At 37.4% G+C, this 20,934-nt stretch overlaps 1 protein-coding gene and 1 long non-coding RNA gene across 5 annotated transcripts in view; one reads left to right on the forward strand and one right to left on the reverse strand.

Moving 5' to 3' along the window:
• Positions 1–20,934, forward strand: part of LOC146510207 (uncharacterized) — a 309,640-nt gene that overhangs the window by 242,879 nt on the left and 45,827 nt on the right. The window lies entirely within an intron of this gene.
• gabra1 (gamma-aminobutyric acid type A receptor subunit alpha1) overlaps positions 586–20,934 on the reverse strand; it is a 37,812-nt gene continuing 17,463 nt past the window's right edge. For all 4 annotated transcript variants that reach the window (XM_085174633.1, XM_085174630.1, XM_085174631.1 and 1 more), the window contains 3 exons: positions 18,653–18,805; positions 5,267–5,469; positions 586–4,617 (listed from right to left, as the gene is read on the reverse strand). In XM_085174633.1, the coding sequence (XP_085030759.1) occupies positions 4,297–4,617; positions 5,267–5,469; positions 18,653–18,805 (677 nt within the window). In that variant the 3' untranslated portion in view covers positions 586–4,296. The remainder of the gene's footprint in view (positions 4,618–5,266; positions 5,470–18,652; positions 18,806–20,934) is intronic.

Here is a 20,934-nt window from a genome sequence, read left to right on the forward strand (position 1 = left end):
AACTGTGACTCTGTGCGTAACAGCTCAGCTGTCCGAGGTCTCCTGACCGATCCTGTCTGTGGTGCAACTAATTGAATAAATGAGGTGTGTTATGAGTTCTTCTGCCCGTGGGAGAGTTACACTCACTTCATATGGTTGGAACAAATCTTCATAGCTTGTGATATCCTGCCGCATTTAGTCATCTAAGAGCAAGTCTTCTTTGGATCTTGTAAATCCAGATGAAGTCCAAACAGTAAACTGCCAACATAAACAAAAATCACCTGTGCACCAATCCCTTTAGGTGAGGTCCCACCTTCTATCCCTCTGCCCCCTTGTCCACATAAAGCTAACGTAACCCTTCTTTCCCACAGGTTTCATCTAAATGGCATTTAGCTCAAAAATGGAATCATTCAGATTTCTTCACATGCCTGATACCAGATGCCAGTTATCATAATCAGTCTATTTATTTCTATATCTTATTAATTATGATCAGGAGAATGTTTCTTATGATTAATTAAACACTCAAAAACAAGGTCTAACTTTCAAAATCTATCATAGCCTTGGTCAGGTAGCACATAGCACAGAGACAGAAGTATAGCCATGACATTAGTTTGTTTTCTTTTTATTTAAAGACTAATGCAGAGAATCAGATTTTACAGGGCCATATCATAACCAAAAGAAACAAAACATTTACAGAAGATTCAACAGTTCATCTACATCCACCAAAACCTTTTGTCAGTATCATTGAACTGCCAGCATGAACTGTATGTAGGTTTGTGAGCTTGTGTGCGTTTTGTGTTTGTTCTTTGATGTCCATATGTATACAGTGTCATTCTTATCTCTCCTACCCTAGTCAACTTTTGTGCTTTAGAAAATTATTTTTTTTTTTACATTTCAGTGAAAATCAGAACATATTTTGTTTGATAAAAATACAAGAAAAACTCCAGTAGGTATCTAGGAATAACCAAAGACTCAATGTTGAACAGCAAGTGCTGCTGAGAACTGCATCGAACAATGAAATCAATGACTGATGTGCCTACCGATGTGATATTTACATGTATGCTCTGCCTATGAGTGTAAGGGTAAAGGTTGGAAGCTCATGATTGCACTGTGCCTCATATATCACATTCTCTCTGGAGCATTACCTAGACAGACCACGTTCAAAAAGATTTGGAAATGATCCTTTGTTTCATTCTGCTTGGAGTAGAACTCGGGGCTTTACAAACTTGAAACAAAACTCACTGTTGCTTCCTGTAATATCACTGAGCTTTGGAAAGCAAAAGATAAACAAAATCATCTATTTAGTAAAGTAACATTTTCACCCGCCTCCATTTTTAGAATGACAAATAAGCTCAAGAACTTAACAGAAATGTTATTAACAAGGTTACGGTTTTGCTCCTGGTTTTCCAGTTCAATCACTTTATTGCATGTCTCTGGAGAAAAAGTGCAATCAACAATGAAAGCCATTTTCCCTTCAACCACTGACAAATCCAAAGCGCAAACAAAAGAGATAATCCACTGTTTTCTTTGATGTCACCCTGTATAGCCATGGTTGGAGAAAAATAAAGAAGAAAAAATGCTAATGGGTGCACAGCTGATATAAAAGCTAAGCTTTTTTCCTTTTTTTTGTAGTAATAGCTTGTAAATCTGAAGCACAATGGTCAGGGAAAGAAGGTCAGTGATGTGGTTGAAAGCTGTCCTTGCATAGCACGAAGCTGACTACATAAATGTAATGTTATTGTTCTAAATGTGCAAAATGCATAACAATAGGTTGATAATACAAACAATATTCATCATCATCTTAGCTAATATCTTCATTGATAGAATCAAATACTATATGCATTAAGTATTTTACATATGTATATATATATATAGATTTTCTTTATGATATTAAACATACATACAATAGTTTAGAATTCAAATATCTTTATACAACTCTTCACCCTGAACTTTGCAGTTCCATGACCCTCTGCTTGTAGGTTAAGTGGCTGTGAACAGTAGACTGCTTGCATATGCTTGTAAAGATGTCTGCTATAAGGGGATAGATTCCATATTGGTTATGATGATAATGCAAATAATAACAATAGCAACAGCAACCAATCTCTTTTTGATTCCCTCTGGTAGTGGCATGATCTTTTCACCTTAGTGCACAAGCACACAGACAATTCTGCACAGTTCTAATTTGCCCTTTGGCCTGTTTAGTGCCCTGTAAAATATATTCAGCAAAAGACATTGAATCAGTAATATGACGCAATGCACCAGCACTCTTGATTCTTCATTAAACACAGTTTGAGTGCGAGCCAAAGGCTTTAGAACCCAGCATGGACACACAATGCGATGCCTGTTTTCTTTAACAAAATCTAAATAGAATAAATTTCCAAGTACAGCATACAGATGAAACTACAAGTAGAGAGGGGTCAGTGTAAAGCTACAATGGATATCAACTCCGGACTGAGTGTCAGGTTCAGGTCCTAAGAAAAGCCCTTGCTAATTAATATTGCTACATTAACATAATTTAAATTGGACTGTTCAGAAACCTTAACATGCCACGTCAGAGAAGGAGCATTTCCCTAAAGAGTGTGTGTGTTTTTAAAGAAATGAAGGTAGCAAGCAATTTTCAATACAAAAACAAAAGCATTCTTTTCACACTGGCGTTAATTTCTGTTGGTTTTTCTCGGAAGAGGGATTGACATCATGCTACAAAAATAGATTCATCTTTGTCACTATCGTAGAACTACAAGACAATTCCTCTGTGTGAAACACAGCGCTGGCTAAAGTAAGCTTACAATGCCACTTCACCTAAATGTCTCCTTTCTCTTTTGTCCCTTTCTGTCTCTGTCCCTGTCTCTCGCTGTTGCACACCAACAAGCAGCAACAAATGAGTCCTAACGGGCATGTGATACTGAAGGCAGTGTAGCTGGTACTTTCTGAGTGTTATGTCTCAATATTTAACTGAATGGCGATGGGGTTGAATATGGGAAAAATGGTCAGGGGACACAGTGGGATGGAAAATACAGATGTGCCGTCAATCGCCAAAGTAACAGCCTTCACAGCTTCAACTCTGAAAATGGAAAAGGCACTTCTCCCTCTCAATGTGCCCCTGCCCCTTTTTTTTCAATTGATGCTAACAGAACTTTCCTACCAATGGTGTTTCTGACAAAGGAGGCCCCACCATAAGTAGTCAAAAGCTCCAAAAAACAAAAACAAAATTACATAGGTAATGAGTGTTTTATTTCTAAATCTAATGCACTCCATGATTTGTGATATTTTTTTTTTTACATTCTTATTCGTAACTAGCCAATGTCAGTTTACCACTGATTTTGTTGTTGATGTTGTTGCCGTCAATGTGTACACAAGCACACAGTTTAATATTTTAATCCAATGTAAAAGCAGCTTTGAATGGAACATTAACTTGGTGAAAAACAGTCACTTAAGCATGAATTAGACCAGTATATACTCTTTTTTTGTAGAAAGTATCATAAAGAGGAAACAAAAACAAATTAATCCAAAAAAGTTTTTTCTCTCCATGTGTACAATTACCCTTTAGTTACACTTTGCAAAGCCTAAACATAATACTGACATCTGTAACACCTGATATTTACAATGCTGTGAAAATAACTTACTATATTTTTTTTCAATGTTGATCACAACCATGATTGAATCTTTGTATCTTTTGATCTCTAAATAAATGGTGTGTCCACTGAGACATGTTTTATTGCTATTGCAGAAATCCTAACATATTATGGAGAATGGTATAATTAGGCTCATAAAACATCTACAAACAATGGAAGATATTTGGAAAGAGACTGACTGTAGCATTTTGCTGCTGATGTCAAATAAACCAAGCCAACAGTCAATGATGAGTTGTATTTTGAATAAATAAATACAAATTATAAGATGTCCTGTCCATGCATATACACAAATGCCCACTGTATCTGTGATTCCATGTTTAAATGAAGTAGAATCAAATAAAAGGTAACAAATAAATCAACAAAAACATGCCTCTCAACAAGTTTGGGCTATGTGCAGTTGTAGAATAGCATTCTCTTGGCTATATATTTAAAGTAGCATTTTCCTAGTAGCATCATCCCAGACCTGAACAACACTCTTTCAAAAGTTTGTATTGTTTTCGTTTTTTTTTTTTTCCTATATTTTGTTTTTTCAAAATCTTCAAAATTTTGTTCAACATAGAAGCAATGCAACAACTGGGAATTGGAAACCAGCATGGACACCATGTTGTCTGAAAATAAACACTGTTTATAGGAATAAGAAAATGAAATAATTACAGGTATAGTTTAAAAGGAATGAAAAACTTGATTAGTGTGGATTGGCCCCCTGCAATTTGGGCTTCTTATTCAAGTAGGTCGCCCAGTAGACCAAGTTAAAGGTTCCAAAGAGCAGAGGGAAGGCTATTCTGGCAATCCTGTCTATCTTGCTCACACTGTTAAAGGTCTTCTTGGCCTCTGGAGGCTTGGGCTTTGGCTCCTCCTTAGGCTCAGTTGGGGGTGGTGGGGCGCTTTTAGCGATAGTAGCCAATCCAGGGTCCCTGGCAATATTGGGGGCGAAGGCTGTAGCAGTGGCAGCTGGGTAGGCCGTAGTGTTGTTCTTCTTAAGGAGAGATTCCTTCTTTTTCTTTTGCTGATTTGTTAGTCGGAGAAAGGCAAAAGGATAAAGAGTTCATTTTTTGTGAGATGCAATACTGCGCACACTGCTATTGTATCCTTTCCCAAACTACCACTATTCACTGTTGCATGCAAAACCCTGGTGAATCAAACTGAGTTTAAATAGGTACTTAATTGGGAAATATTAATTGCTCTCATTGGCATATATCCAAATGAAAGCTTTAATGTCAGAAATAAAACATCTTTATAATCAGCATTGGGCCTTTTTAAAAATACCCGGAGACTGCAGAGTATGTTGTTGCTAACTGCAGCACAGAGACAAGTAGAGCAGAAAAGCACAAGCTGAACACTAAACTATTAATGTTCATGTCATGTTACTCAAATTGCATTTTCTATTAGATGAGCCGCTGACAATAATTAAATGTTCCCTGCTTGATGCAGTTCCATCAGCAGTTAAGTGATGTGCTGGTGGAAAAAAAAACAACTAAACATTTTAATGTTCATATTTTGTTTGTTTGGGTTTTTAAAAAAACATTAGAGGACGGTAACATGGTAAGGTTTTCCTATGTACTGATACCAGTGGTAATGCTTTTAAAAAAATGTTTTTATTATAATAAAAGCACACTTTAAATAAGTAAGACCATTTTTAAAAAGGTGTCAAATACCTTCTCTGGCACCACACTTTTTCCATCCCAAGCGTAACCCCTCTTGGTGAAGTAGTTGACTGTTGCAAACTCAATGAGGGCTGAGAAGACAAAGGCATAGCAGACAGCAATGAACCAATCCATAGCTGTGGCATAGGCCACTTTAGGGAGAGAGTTCCTGGCACTGATACTCAGTGTGGTCATGGTCAGGACAGTTGTCACTCCTGCAGACAGACACACAGAGAACATAGACATCAAATCTCATGTTGTTGATCATTATCATAAATAGATGAAAAAAGCGTGCACATTTTATCAACATTGTATAATGAGATGCTTTGTTCACGAAGCATTTTGATGTTATAACTTTATTCAAATAAGAAAAAATAAACATTTTAATTATAATAAAGAGTAGCAGAAGTAACATGAACATGATTCAAGCTGCTACAATAGCTTTTAAAGCTGCTTAAATACATGTGTTAATTTAAAATGCCCCACACTAAAAAGTCTAAAAGGCTAGTCTACACCTCGAACAAATGAAAGCTGCGAAGAGAATAGATGGAGAAGAAGAGGAACTGGAGCACAGCATTTCAAGCAGTGAGGGCATATCACACAAGCAGTTACTGCAGATGTTAACAAACTAAATAACATTAACCCAAGCAGCAAATAATCCACCAATTTGGTCTGGAATATCATGCAATAAACAGCTGGAGTGTGAAAGAAGACCCTCTCCGATACAGAGAGATCTTTATGTAAATGTATGTGCATATACCAATCCTTTGTAAGCTTAAGAAAATCAACTTTTTGTAAATTGTTATACCATACAGGGATAAGTAATTATCAGCAATATCAGTCATGCAAACAGTTTTCATCAATATAGAGTAGACAGGCATCTATATAACGTTTTCCAATCATATTAAGCACTTAGCGTGTTTCTACAGTACAACCATGTTTACCCATTCACACAGTTTCATAAAGCACTTTATTCTGTGCAGTTTAAGCACTTTTTATCTCACACACACACACACACACACACACACACACACACACACAAGCCCGTTCAGCTATCTTAGTGAAGACCTTCATTGACATAATGGTTTCCCTAGCCCAGGGGTCGGCAACCTGCGGCTCCGGAGCCGCATGCGGCTCTTTAGTCCTTATAGTGTGGCTCCGCGTGGTTTGGGAAAAGTATTTAGCTGAAGTGTATTTTATTTATGTTAGTTATTTTTTAACTAGTAGTTCTAAATTGGAAGATTATTGTGATATTGAAATATAAAAATAAAATTATATTCTATTATTTTTTCATCGCTCAAAATAAGCGTCACACTCGCGGAAGCCGGTGTACCCGCCGAAACGCCGTGCATTTATCGAGACTTTTAACCCCAGGTAGGCCAATTATGGATCTTGGGATCCACATTATGTCAGCAGCTATTCTCAACCGTGAACTATGTTAAAAACAAACACCGCTCACGCCTCACAGATAACAGCTCACAGTCCTGCATAAAAATGAAAGTGACTTCGTACAGCCCCGATTTGCAGACGCTGTGCGCAGAGGTTCAGGAGCAGAAGTCCCATTGTAAACATATCATGGCAGACCCGACGATATTTGCATGAACACGCTTTTCACACATGGTTGCTGTACGCATACAGCCGGCTGTAGCTTTTCAGCTCACAGCCCGACACATACCAACACAACAGCATAGATAGCACAGACGTTAAGGCGGCGAGGCGTGATTGCGGGTGCCGCTCAGGTGCGTCCTCCTCCCCTGCAGCGGTGCTGCAGACCACGCCCCGCCACACACATTAACCAGGTAAAATACATATTTAGGCAGAATTTTGCAAATATTTATTTTTCTATTCTTAGCAGCATAGTGCTTTTTTTCCAATTAATTTTTAAAAAGCCAGGCCAAGGCTCCAAAAGCCAATAGGCGATATAAGGGTGGCGGCTCACAACAGTTTTTCTTTGCTATATGGATCAATTTAGTTCATGTTGGTGTCTTTCCTTTTGTTATATTTCTTTAAGAGTTCAAATGTGTTAATTACATAAATAAAATGTAATTTTCTCTGTAGCACTTCATGGATTTCATAAGTAACACACCTTAGTTGTTCACACAGAGCATAAAAGTAAAAAACAATATATACAGTGTTATCTTCATTTTAGATGTCAAAAAGTATTTGCGGCTCCCAGTGTTTTCTTTTGCGTGGAAACCGAGTCCAAATGGCTCTTTGGGTGTTAAAGGTTGCTGACCCCTTCCCTAGCCCCATACCCATAACCATAACCATTAAAAATTAATGCCTACCCCTAACCCTTACCCTAAACCATAACCATAACCTTTTTGAGTCTCAAAAAGGCCATCAAACTTGTGAGGACTGGTGAGTGTGTCCTCACAAGTGACTGTTGGTTCTCACAAGTATAGTAGAATGCAGATTTCGGTCCTCACAAAGATAGCTAGACAGGAACAGACACACACACTCCTCAACAAGATCTTTTACAAATCGGTTAAAGAGTAAAGACTAGCTGCCATTTAACATCACGGCTTTCATTACTGTTTTTGCTGTTTTCCTTTAAATTAGAAATACACAAAAAATAAAACACTACTACACTTTACATTATATCACAGTCGCATACTGTATGCAAATAGAGAATCTATATTAAAACAAAAACAATCTCAATCAGCTAACCTAAAAAAAGATGTCCAACTAGTTTCAAATGATTAATACTGAGTTAAACTTTTTAAAACAAGCTTAAAAAGCTGACTAAAACTACCATTTACCGTAATCCAATTATATACTGCACACTGCTCTTACTCATGTGTCCACCATCTCCAAGAAGCAAAAGCAGCTGTACTGAGATTAAAAGTTACGGTTTCCCTTTATAATTCTGAAATCTTTTTTTTTTTGCTTCCTCCTCATTCGTGGTGAAGTGTTAAGTGATGATTCACAGACTCCCCGTCCTCCCACTCTCTTTTCACAAGCCTTTACCATTGCTGACTGGGTGCTGTGACATGGACCATAAAGAATGATTATTACGTTATCATTACTCATAGCCAAATAAACGACTGGTCCTCAGCCATGAGCAAACAATGCACCTTAAATGGGTTTGCTGCATCTGCATACTAGGAACACAACGTGCATGGTCATACATTTTTTTGTGCTTATTATGTCTCTAAGGGGAATAACAACTAAGTAGGTCAAAGTTATTTATTGTTAAGTCATTTATTGTTGAAATGTACTGCTTCTCGTGGATGGCATAATTGCACTTGGCATAAGCACAAGCTGAACAAACAAACAAAAACAAACAAAAACAAAAACAAATGACAGCTTCAGATGAAAGCGGCTATATTCAATTCCTGTTTGGTATAAGGATAAAACACGGCCACCCACACAAGTGATGCTCACAGATGAAGAGCGGCTACATGAAGACTAAATGCTGCTACAGTTAGATACATGCAATGAAAACGAGGGCTAGAAAAGCACATTTTATGCCTTGTTAAGAGTATTAATGCAGATATTTAGGAATCTATGCGTGACCATGTTCTGCACTGTACCAGATGCTAAGCAGGCTATGCAGTGGTGCTGAATTATGGTTAGGGGAATACACGGCAAATGGTGCTATGAAGACACCAAATTATCCATTGGCTCTGGCTGCTCAGAATTTCTTCTCCACTGACCTCACTCACCATGTGCGCCACAACTGCATTACATTAACGTTTGCCTTCACTCTCCCATAGTTTGTGTTTTGTCCTTGTCTCTCTATGCTCTCGTTTTTTCTTTTCACTTTGCCTTTACCCTCCAACTGGTCACAGCAGATGGCTGCCCCTCCCCGAGCTTCGTTCTGCTAGAGGTTTCTTCATGTTAGAAAGGAGTTCATCCTTCCTCCTGTCAACAAGTGCTTGCTCAAAGGGGATTGTCTTTACTTTAGAACAACATGTGTGCTGAGGACTGTTGTCTTGCTTCTCTCTGTTAATGCTTTTTGCAGATGAGGTCTATTTTCTTTTAGAATTCGCTGGTAAAATTCAACATGCTTTAGTCCATGAATGGTGATAAATCTTTGTGGCTAAACAAAACCCTTTTCATTTAAACCAGCAAGTTTTATTTTGGTCTCATCAATCGGTTTTACTTTCTTTAGGAAACTGCAGATGGGCAGCACTTTTCATTTTTGGAGGACTGTGGCTTTGTCATTGTGCTCTTTTGATGGTGGGGTGATAAACATTAGTCACTGTGAAAGAAACCTTTAGTTGCTTAGAAGCTACCCTGGGTTCCTTTGTGCCATCCCAAACTTTTGTCCACTTTGCTTTTGTAGGAAACTTTGTTAGTTGACCTTTCCTGAGATAGAAAACAATGCTCTTAAATGTCCTCGATTTATACACAGTCTGACTCATTTAGCATTCCAAACCCTCTAACATGGTTTAATACCCCTTTCCAGTCTGATGAGCAAGAACAACCTTTTCTTCAAAAATCTAATTTGTTAATGGAGTGATTTACTTCCTCAAATGTGTTCTGAGAAGCAGACTTTGGTAGTTCCTGATAAAAACAAAAAACAAACAAGGTACACACTCACATCCATTAATGGAAAGCACCTGTATCTAATTTCCCCTTCAATTATACAATTAATCCTAGATTTTTTTTCCTTTTCATAGATATAAAATATTGGATCATTTTTCTTAACTAACTAAAGAACAAAGGCCAAATTTACTAAGTGTGACAAATTAGCTGCCACAGTTACCAATGGGAGCGGAAAGCTCTTCGAGCAATCTGATTAATATACACTAATTCATAAACTACGACAGCCAAATGATTTCATCCTATCAAAAACAATGCAAATTAGCTAACCAACTAACCAAAATAATACTGTGTAAGCACAGGTTTTTATGCAAGTGTTTCTCTTGGTCAATAGCGAGACAATCCAGAACAATGAGATACTGTGGCCGAAGGAGGCTTTATATGATTTAAAGGGTTACTCCTCTTCTGTCAGAAGGGAACTATGTGAAGGCATGTAGACGGAGACAGGCATTCTTTGGATAAAGCGTTCAACTATGGTTACGCACAGAACCTATCCAGAGGAGGGTTATTATTACATTATTATTACATTAATACTATTATATTGTGTTATTTAATTATTGTGTTGTGTTACAATGACGTTATAGTGACAAACATTATTTACTGCCCATTCCCGACTCACATGGGTGTTAATGAAATTATTGTTTCTGTACCATGAGCATAAATGCATGCACCACTCTTGTTTATTGCATTGTTTTCTTCTGTGAGAAGATTTTTTTAGAGACTGTATTACATTTTGTAACTTCCAGATATTAATCTAACACACTTCTGATCTAAGTTCTGCTAATAGCTGCCAATGCAATTGTGATATGTAACAGATCTGAAATTGCAGATGTTTTCATTATATAGCAATTTCTGTGTATAAACCTTACTAAAAGCCAAAAACCATCAACTTACTATAAAAAGTAACTTGGCTACCTGGAAATGAAGACAAATCCTTGTATGTGTGCTGTACTGAGATTTTCCTCCAGTCCAGTTCAGTTCTGCTCTTTCTCATGAAAATATACAAAATATTACTGAGGAAGACAAATTTGTAGGGCTAGGCTCTAAAGATTTGGGGTTTGAGGACTCAGTGAAGAGCTACAGAGCCAAAGCTTTAGCACCACGTGCACAGCTTTGAGCCATCCACCCGCGCCAATAACAAACTCGTTCTGACAACCTCTACCCCCCTCTCATTTGAAATATATGAGCACTTCCAGAGGCAACTATCATGACTATGTCTGTTGTAAAACAAGACATTCTATTTTTCGATATAGTGCGGTAAACTGCATATTGCAAGCTTTGGTTAATCATGTGATTCATTCAAATACTCACCTCCCCAACCAGAAGGAGGTGAAAATTGTTAGAAAATCTGGCCCAGTGTGTAATATTTTTGTCTAATTTGTTCAATTGATTTTCTTTAAGGACCTGTGTGGTACAATGTTTTAGGTCATATTTAAGTTAAAATATTCAGATTTTTCAACAGTTCACAAACTACATCCTGCATATGAAGAATATTTATTTAGAAATATACTGAATACAGCAGCAAAAATAAAAAAATAAATGAATATATATATATTTATATTTGGGAAGAGATTGGTAGGTGGAAGAAATGGGTGACAACAAAGTAGTGTCAATTTGTCAGATACTTTGTTTGCCTGTAAATCAGTTAATTTTGTGGGGGAGGATGAAGACAGTACCACTGGGTATTACACAAGCCTTCACAAAAGCACCCTGATGCTGGTATCATATATACTATGTTTGGTAAGCACCGTTGTCATGGAAACAAGTCTTCTAACTCCAATGTCTTATTACCACAAGAGAAAAGAGGAGAAAGGAAAATAAAAACATTTTGCTTTTAAAACATGAAATATTCCATTGATTTGAACATTAAGTGATGTTCTGTTTGATTGCACACAAACTACTGCATAAAATAATTGCAGGTGTATCACTGCTTTTAATCAACTGCACACAAGTCTAAAGGTGTGTGTGTGTGCATTTGTGTGGGTTTTTTTTTGTTTTGTTTTGTTTTTTGTCGGTGTGTGCATGTCAGGGACTTGACTAACATGGCCGACGAGGTGTGTTTCTTAAACTCTAGTAAGAACAATTTCCCTTTGTGCCTGTTAAGCAACAGGCCAACTTGGAATCATTTAGAGCCCTAGCATTTTGATTCATTAGAACATGTCTCCAGAGCTAGTTTTAAATGACTCTCTTTGACATGTTGTAACTAATAGACTTGAGGCTTTGAAGGCTGTTAATGAACAAAGTCACTGATCTGGAAAGTTCTAACTGGATTAATAGTGGTGTAACTCAGTTCTTGAGAGTTTCTTCCACTCAATTTAACTCAGTGTGAACAAGCACAAGCTTTTTTTCTATATAATACAAATCTTCTAACAAGGTTTTCTGTCTTATTTTTTAAATATTAACACATGTATAGAGGTTAATGGTTACTAACTTCAAAAGTATATTTTTATTTCTTTGGGAAATGCGAGCCAAAAATGTTAACTTGGTTAAACACAGAGTAGAAAAATAACAGAAAATTGATTTAGGGCTTATTAGAGTAATCAGCCTAACAGAAATTGCTGTCGGCAAAATAAATTAACTTGAACTCAAGGTCAAAACATTTTTCAGTAAGGTTCAAAGTTGATTGTTCTGTTCCATATTTAGCCCTTCACTGACAACCCTTAAATAATCTGGCAAATCTTACGTGAGTAAGAAAAATATACTGTTTAGCCACCACATTGGAGCCAAGCCACAAATCTTTGTTCAGGAGTGAGCCTTCGGCAAAATGTCCCTGGTACCAGTTAGAATGTTTTCTACAGGCAACCTGTCACACATGACACTCAAAATGCTACAAGAGGTCAAAAGTACTTTATGAACTGATTTGTGTGTTTAATTTAAGAATATGCAAACTTTATGTGCAACTTAAACCTTGTGTCTAACTGGGTGATTGAAAATATGACCAGCTTACTTATGCATAAACAACATCAACACTCAATTCTTGTTTCACTTGTAAAGTTCATCAAACTTTGTTTATGCTGAAGTCTTAAAAGGCTGTTATAACATGTTTCATCCTAATAATGACCTTTCTAAAATGTTTCTGGACTCTCAATAGTGTGGCAGGATGCCATCATTTAATTGTACAGATATTTTGCATGCAACCACAGGTCTGTGACATTAGAGATAAAAAGCCAACTGAGGTTAGACGAGGCCTATTACTACATTTACTGCCAGCCATCTCATTACAAACCCTAAAAGGCATAATAACAAATAGGTGAAAGTAGTAAGCAGATGAATTATGTGAGTAAAGAATTTGAAAATGAAACATATGAAATGCATTGGTTTAAAATTTTCCTGTTAAATTGTCATTGTGAAATCACAATTTAAATCACAATATTATATTAGGAAATATAACAAGTGGTCTTTAATTTTAACAGTTTTTCTATGCTTGTGGGAGGACAAATATGACCAGTTTGACTGCATGCTTGTGTATTAAAGAGTAAATTCATATGTTTGCTGTGTGTGGAGTTGTCAAATAACTTTTTTAAAAAATAATTTCCTCAAACATTCCCCAGTGCAAAGCTGTCTTTGCTGGATGTCTATCAACACCCCCGCTGTGCAGCAGCTATTTATTTATTCATGCCTTATCAATAACTGAAACCCTTGGGAAGCCACACTCGCACACAATACCTTCAGCATTATTACATCACCTCTGACTGACATATAATGAAGAAATAAACGGACACGTTGATGGGCAGGTGAGTTAAATAACTCTGCCAACACTATAGATGTGAGATTTGTAACACAAAGACAGGCAGCTTTGGAGACACATAGTGCTTACACTGTTGTTAGCTACTAATTAGAAATTGATGAGTACCCAATTTCTTCACATATCGCAAACAAACACATTTTCACACAAATGCATGAGCGCACATGTGCGAACTCCAGTATACACCACCCACTCACATACAAGGTGTTATTCCCTGATGAACAGATACCTCAAACATCATCATGGGAAAACCCATAAATACCCAGCCAATCGCTCTTAAAACAGAGATGGAAGAAAGGGAGCTTATCTTCTGAGCCCTGCTGTCCCTGACAGCTTAGAAACAGAAAAACGGAGCGGGAGAGGGAGGTGGGATGTAAGAGAGAGCTCAAATCAGAGCCATCAGTGGCTGTTTCCTTTTGGTTTTCATTTGGACTAAATAAATAAATTGCCAACAGTTTTCCACTACACTGAACTAGCTATAAACTAATCAGCCTCTTAATCGGTACAGTGATAAATAAGATAACTCTACCCACTGCTGTGTTTTTAAATTGCCTATTCATCTACAGGGCAGGCTTTAGGAAAAAAAGATTTCGTGCAGAAGCTGTGCTTCATAGTCACATAATGTAATTTAAACAGGGTTTTCAATGTTCAATTTGTTTTTGTTAATACTGTTTCTTTGTCAGCTGTGCACAACTGTGTGGCAACATCAACCTGATCACATCTGTAGCAATAACAAAACACAGTACTACAGTAGCTGTTTGCTTATTCTTGGTATGAAATGTTTGATGCATTGTGACGTGGTTCTGAGATGAAAATGAGGAAAATCCAAGGTATAAATAAATATCTGTGGCAGGATGACTAAATAGAATTTGCATGGTTGAGTAATTTATTCAATATTAATAGCATTATTTTTATTCCTAGATCTCTGTTCATGGATAAAATTTACAAAGCCATATTCGGGTATAGCCAGACTGACAGAGCCACTGTGCTTACGCAATATTGCGGAGCTTTTATGTACAGTATATAAAGGTGCATTCGTTTGCATCATTACTATATTGCAAAATATTATTTTGCTTTTGAAAATTCATTTATGATAAAGATTTCATTAATGACCTAATGTGGGCTTGAGTCATGCTTGTTCCTGCCTCTCACAGGGAATCTTCCAAATAATACTTCTCATAAATCTCCTGACACATAATGTCTGACACAAATAGAATGACAAGGCATTAAACTCATTTAATTCCTATTAACCCACATGGATGTGGTACATTTTGCAAAAATACTTTTTGTCCAACCATCCATGAAGTTGGTATAATTGAAAATACAAAATATAGTGAGCTAGTGTGGCTCTGATTATCATTTTGGTTGATTACACGACCAATCCCCCCCCCCCCCCCCCCCCCCCGAAAAAAAAAATGCACTGACTATGATAAGTTTTTTTAATGGTTTCATTGTTTTTATAAGTAGTCCTAATAAGGTAAATCACTACATGTTTGCCATGAAATCAAACTCGTTCCTTATTTGAAATATTACATCAGATCTACTAAACCCAGCAATGGAAGTTTCAGTAAGTAATTAGAAAACAGAAATAGATTAAAATTATCAGACCTACTATAAAATTTCAGTTTCTTCTAAATGATGAGGCACATTCCTGAAAGGAAGCTAAAATTACTGTATATAAAGACAAGAGATTTGGGTATAGGTGCCACGGGTTTTCTTTCAAATCTGTGAAAGTTGTACACATCATATCAAGGTGAATTTATACATGGAGGAGACCTTCAACAAACAGGAACAGAGGTGCCCAAACACTTTTTTCCTAGTCTGCAGCAAACATCCAGAGCACTGACACATGTGATGTCTCATAACGTATCACATAAAATTATTGGTTGATATCACTAGATGTGCATTATGCATTTCCATGTGTATGTGTGGAAAGCTATGGATGTAATTATAGTAATCAAGCATTTTTATTTTCACCATTATTGAGAGTCTTTGAAAATGAAAGCAACCTAAAATGCCCATAAAATAAGTAAATAACAAGAAGAAAGGAATGAAAATGAAAAAGATTTAAGGAAATGTGGGTTACTTGCAATATGTTAGACATATATTTTGGCAGCAAATGTGATATTTAAAGTGTTTATACACTTTGGAACAACAAAGCCTGTCTTATCCCTCTATGATGCCAAGTACCTTCCTAATGATGTTGTCTTTTGCATACAGTAAGCATATATACTGCACACAAGCACTAAAAAAGCCACTGTGGTGTGGCACTCATTCTACTCATTCTACTATAGCGCAGAACATGTGTACAATGGTCTGATAGATCATATAAATGTTTGACTTTGATGATAGTTAAAGGATTAAGATGGAAATGAAAGATATCGATTGTCTTTATAATGCTTCATTCATGATGATACTGACATTACTAACCTCTTTCAAGAACAGGCTCATTCATCTGCTGATGCATATTAATCATATGAATGGCCATCCTAATGTGCTGGGACACTGTGTTGCTCTCTGTCATGCTCATGCTACATACATGTAATCCCATGAAGCACAACCAGTATTGAGGGACACATACACACACACGCCCTAGATAGTTGATTGAATCTAATCTAGGCCATCCTCATCCCCCCCTTAACACGTGACAAGCACCTCAGGTAGCAAGCTGTGGCATACACATACACACACCCACACATACAAACACACACATACATATACACACACGAAGAAACTCACAGCTCACACAAACGGACTCCAAAACATTGCAGGGAGAGTAGAAAAACCTGCTGGAGACTGCAGAGCTGCAAATCTGGTGTCTGTATAATGATTCCGGGAAAGCTCTTTAAGTAGTGGGCCAGGGGAGACACTGACATTCATGAGAAGAAGATGAAGAGAGAAAGAGGGAGTGAAGGAGAATAAAGAAAAAAGAAGAAGAAAGTGTGGAGGGTGAGGTAACTCAAGGACATTCTGCCTGCTGCTGTGCTTTGCTGCTACAGAGCATGCTGCAGACTAGCAAGAGCTTTCCTTGTGGGCTGTATTATGTAAGACCTCAGTGTGACAGACAGATACACTCTACATACACACCATCAGACACACACAAACACACATTCACATAACAAACACACACACACACTCGGGCCAATGTGCACGTGTAGACTCACATTCTCACATGCACTGATGTACACAAGCAGGCACAAACACGCAGTAGCTGTAGTCAAACATTCTAAACACGTAAATCGAAATTCACACTGAGCTTAAAATTCTACTGCAGTTTGCCACAAGTGATTAACACTCTTTTTGCCTTAGTAAAAAACAAAACAGAATAGAACAGTATGGATGTACTGAACAGAGTCAATAAAACGTCTGGTATATCTCACGTATTTTAAAATATGTTTTTGACATAGCCATCTTAGCCTTCAGTTAAAAAAGCCTACAGGCTATTTATCAACCATCTGGCAACCACCGGTCACAAGGGGAAAACGTGTATTCCCTGGCCAGCTGGTGAGTGATTGCGGGAGGTTACTGGCTGATACTGGGTGAAGTCAGTCAGAAAAACTAATGCACTAAAACTCCTTTCGATTGCTTTGGTTATAACCACATTCGGTCACCTAGAGTTTGCATGAAAGACACTGTCGAGACAACGCCGGTCTCTGCGATTCTTTTGGTCCTGGTAGAGATCACTCTGAGATGTTTCCATGTTTTACACAATCCTTTTATTACCCATTATTCTTACAGATGCATCTGGAGATCAGCACACTGCATTCCTATGCAGTCCTATGCTAAAGGCTGATCTAAAGAACTCCACACAACAGTTACAGTTATAACCTCTGGTCTCCTCCCCCCTACAGTAAACACCCCCACAATGGAAATACACTAGTACAGTGGCCAAGGGTGCTGACACCCTGACCCCCATCTCCTTTTATGGTAGTGCCCGTTTGCCCTTTGTCTGCTCCTCACCCCCCAGTAACTCTTGCTACTGTCCTGGGGGTGGGGGTTGATTGTCCTCCTGCCCTGTACCTCAGTTCTTTGTTCCCATCCAAGGCCTATTTTCTATTTTGTATCCTTACACCCAATACCACAATATTATAATGTTGCAAGCAATCACAACTATATTCTCTTTAACGTTGATGTACATTAAGGAATCTATTCTCAACAACACCAACTTGTCCGCAAACACTTGCCACTTGAAAGGGTGTGATACACACTGGAAAACTGGAACATTTTATTTCAGAGTTGTGTTTTACCACTGCAACCTACAGATTTCAAAAGACTTTTGGTTTGTGTAGCATTTTTCACAGTTTCGCTATTGCTTAGCAAGTAGTTTGCTACTGTTTTGCAGCTGTGTCAGCATCTGCCATGCAAACTGTTATCAAAGCATTCACAAAGAGGCTTTTCAGTGCAGTGCTGTATACCTCATGAAGTTTTAGTAATGTCACAGCAACTGCTAGGAACTTCCAGCAATAACTCACAACCAGTCTAAGAATACCCATTTTTCCCTCGAAAACTGTGGTTACTAGATGGCCAGTTGTTGTTGTTTATTTATTATTATTAGAGGGGAATTGTGAGAAAATTGCTTGTCATGACTATAAGGTTTCCCGGCAATCCGACACCACATCCCCCGAAAAAGTAGCTTGCAGCTCGCCTTTTTTTACATTTCTGTTTATGCACAAACAAATGAGACACACATTTTAATTTGTGAATTTTAGAGGCTATGTCTTTTTTTACAAAAACATTGAGCATAGCCAGGCTGACTCCCTCCCCCCATTTATTTAAATTTATATATTTCTAAAATAGTGAAATAGTACTTTATGGAAATATTTTTTTTCCTAAATCAGAGAATAATAAAACGAAACAAAGCAAAAAATCAAACCATCATTTAGCAACAGCTTTTTAGAAACAACTTAAACTCAAGCTTGTGTTATAAATTTGAAAAATGTTGTTCACATGCTTTTCTGTGCATGTATTGAGGCAAAAATCAAAATGCCAGATGTAGTACTGCAGATTATCTTCCAGACTTTTCAAGAGCAGTTTTGAAAACTTCTGACGATGGGCTCTAGCCAAAGATGTTTTGAAGAGAAAAAAGAAGAAAAAAAACTCACCAAAGACAGTCCTGGCAGGGACAGATTCTCTGTTGAGCCAGAAAGACACTTGGGAGAGGATAACTGTCATGATGCAGGGTAGGTATGTCTGGATCACAAAGTAACCAATTTTCCTCTTCAGGTGGAAGTGGGTTGTCATCACAACATATTCTCCTGTTGTTCACAAACAGAAAGCATTGAACATTTACAATCATTAAAAAAAACTTTACTTATGGATAGTAGATTGAAGTACCTAGCCATGGTTTTTATCAACACAGAAAGAGCTTTTATGATGCATTTAGTTCTTTTGATATGGAGCAATGCAATTTGGTATCTCTTTAACACTAATTGCCATATTCTAAAGTAACCTTGTGATGGAAACAGTGTTGTCTTTACGTTCCTTTATGTTTTCACAGAAAGCCAAGAGTATTCCCTAGGATATAAGCATAGATTCTTAGACAATTACCTGATGCAGAAATCAATTAAAAGCTATCTAGTAATGTACACAATGATTTAAGTTTTGGGAAAAAGTTAAGGTTTTAGATGTTAAATTGGGGAAATAACAGTCTGTTTTTGGAATTATTGTGTATTTTTCATGAGCGTTAACACCACTGCTTTGGTTTACTTCTTAAGACTGAGATTGACCAGAGGTGGCCAGGCTAATCCCACGTAGTGATCTACAAATTAAGCTAGAGACTTGGTTCCCATTTTGTTAGCAAATTAGCTAGCGTTGATAAGGTAGAAAATAGTTCTGGTAAAACAAATAAACAAACAAAACACAAACAAATCACTACAAGATCGAAAAGCAATCAGTTTTAATGATAGCAAATAACAGTGAGTTGATGAGCCTGGCAGTGCATCTTACTCCTGTCTCTCTGTATCTGTCTACCCTTAGCTTCACCGAGCTAGGTTACATATGTTTCCAGGCAATATTTCCAGCCTGGAAACATCTTTTTATTTTCATTTATTTTGTTTTGTTGTCTGACAAATGTCAAAGCAAGTAAAGCTATTTGTTAAATTTCATGAAGAGCATTATTTATACACTGTGGTCGTATGTACATGTACAAAATCGAGCCTAGCATTATTTTAGCCACGCCTGACCCAACATGGAGTCAAATCTCAATCTCAACAGATCAACTAATGTCATCTTCACATCAGCTTTTACACATCCAACTAGGAAATCTCACATAGGATGCACCATTTAAGTTGTTTCAAGCTGCCTACATCAGCTTTATACTTTGCAACCCAGCTCCACTGGCTATTTTAATCCGTAGTTGTGTCTACTGTCACTGATGTCTGCTGCCTCGGCTTCCAGTTTTCCACATACAGTGGTGTGAAAAAGTGTTCCTGATTTTCAGTTTTTTTGCATGTTTGTCACATTTAAATGTTTTAAATCTTCAAACTAATTTAAATATTAAACAAAGATAACACAATTAAACACAAAATGCCATTTTTAAATGATGATTTCATTGATTAAGTTATCCAAACCTACAGGGGCCTGTGTGAAAAAGTGATTGCCACCCTCCCCACCCCCGTTAGAGCATAGATTAACTATGGTGTATAACATGTTTGGAATTTTTCTTTCAATTTCTCAAAAAGGTTACAAAGCCATTTTTTAAGCTTTGGGATTGCAGCGAATCACAGTGAGAGCCATTATCCACATATGGCAGAAACGTGGAACAGTGGTGTACTTTGCCAGGAGTGGCAAGCCAACCAAAATTACCGCAGGAGTACAGCAAGGACTCAACCAAGAAGTCACAAAAGACCCCAGAATAACATCCAAAGAACTGCAGGACTCACTTGCCTCAGTTAAAGTTAATGTTCATGATTTCACCATAAGAAATAGACAGGGCAAAAATGGCCTGCATGGCAGAGTTCCACGATGAAAACCACTGCTGAGCAAAAGGAACATTAGAACATCATCAGCAGAACAATGATTCCAAACAGCAACTCAAGCTCTTACTGGCTTAAGAAAAACAAAATGAAGACTTTGGAGTGGCCTGGTCAAAGTCCTGAAAAAGGCGGTTCATGCTTGAAAACCCTCCAGTGTGGCTTAATTACAACAAATTTGCAAACATGCTCCACAGTGCTGTAAAATACTCATTGCCAGTTTATAGGAAAAACTTTATTGCAGTTGTTACTGCTAAGGGTGGCCTTAATCAGGAATTGGGTTTAGGGAACAATCACTTTTTCACACGAGGCCATGCAGGTTTTGATTTTTTTCCCCCGTTAATAATGAACACCTTCATTTAGAAACTGTATTTTTGTTTACTTGTGTTATCTTTGTCTAATATTTAAATTTA

Source organism: Neolamprologus multifasciatus, chromosome 10 (genome assembly GCF_963576455.1).
Source record: "Neolamprologus multifasciatus chromosome 10, fNeoMul1.2, whole genome shotgun sequence".
Lineage (NCBI taxonomy): Eukaryota > Metazoa > Chordata > Actinopteri > Cichliformes > Cichlidae > Neolamprologus > Neolamprologus multifasciatus.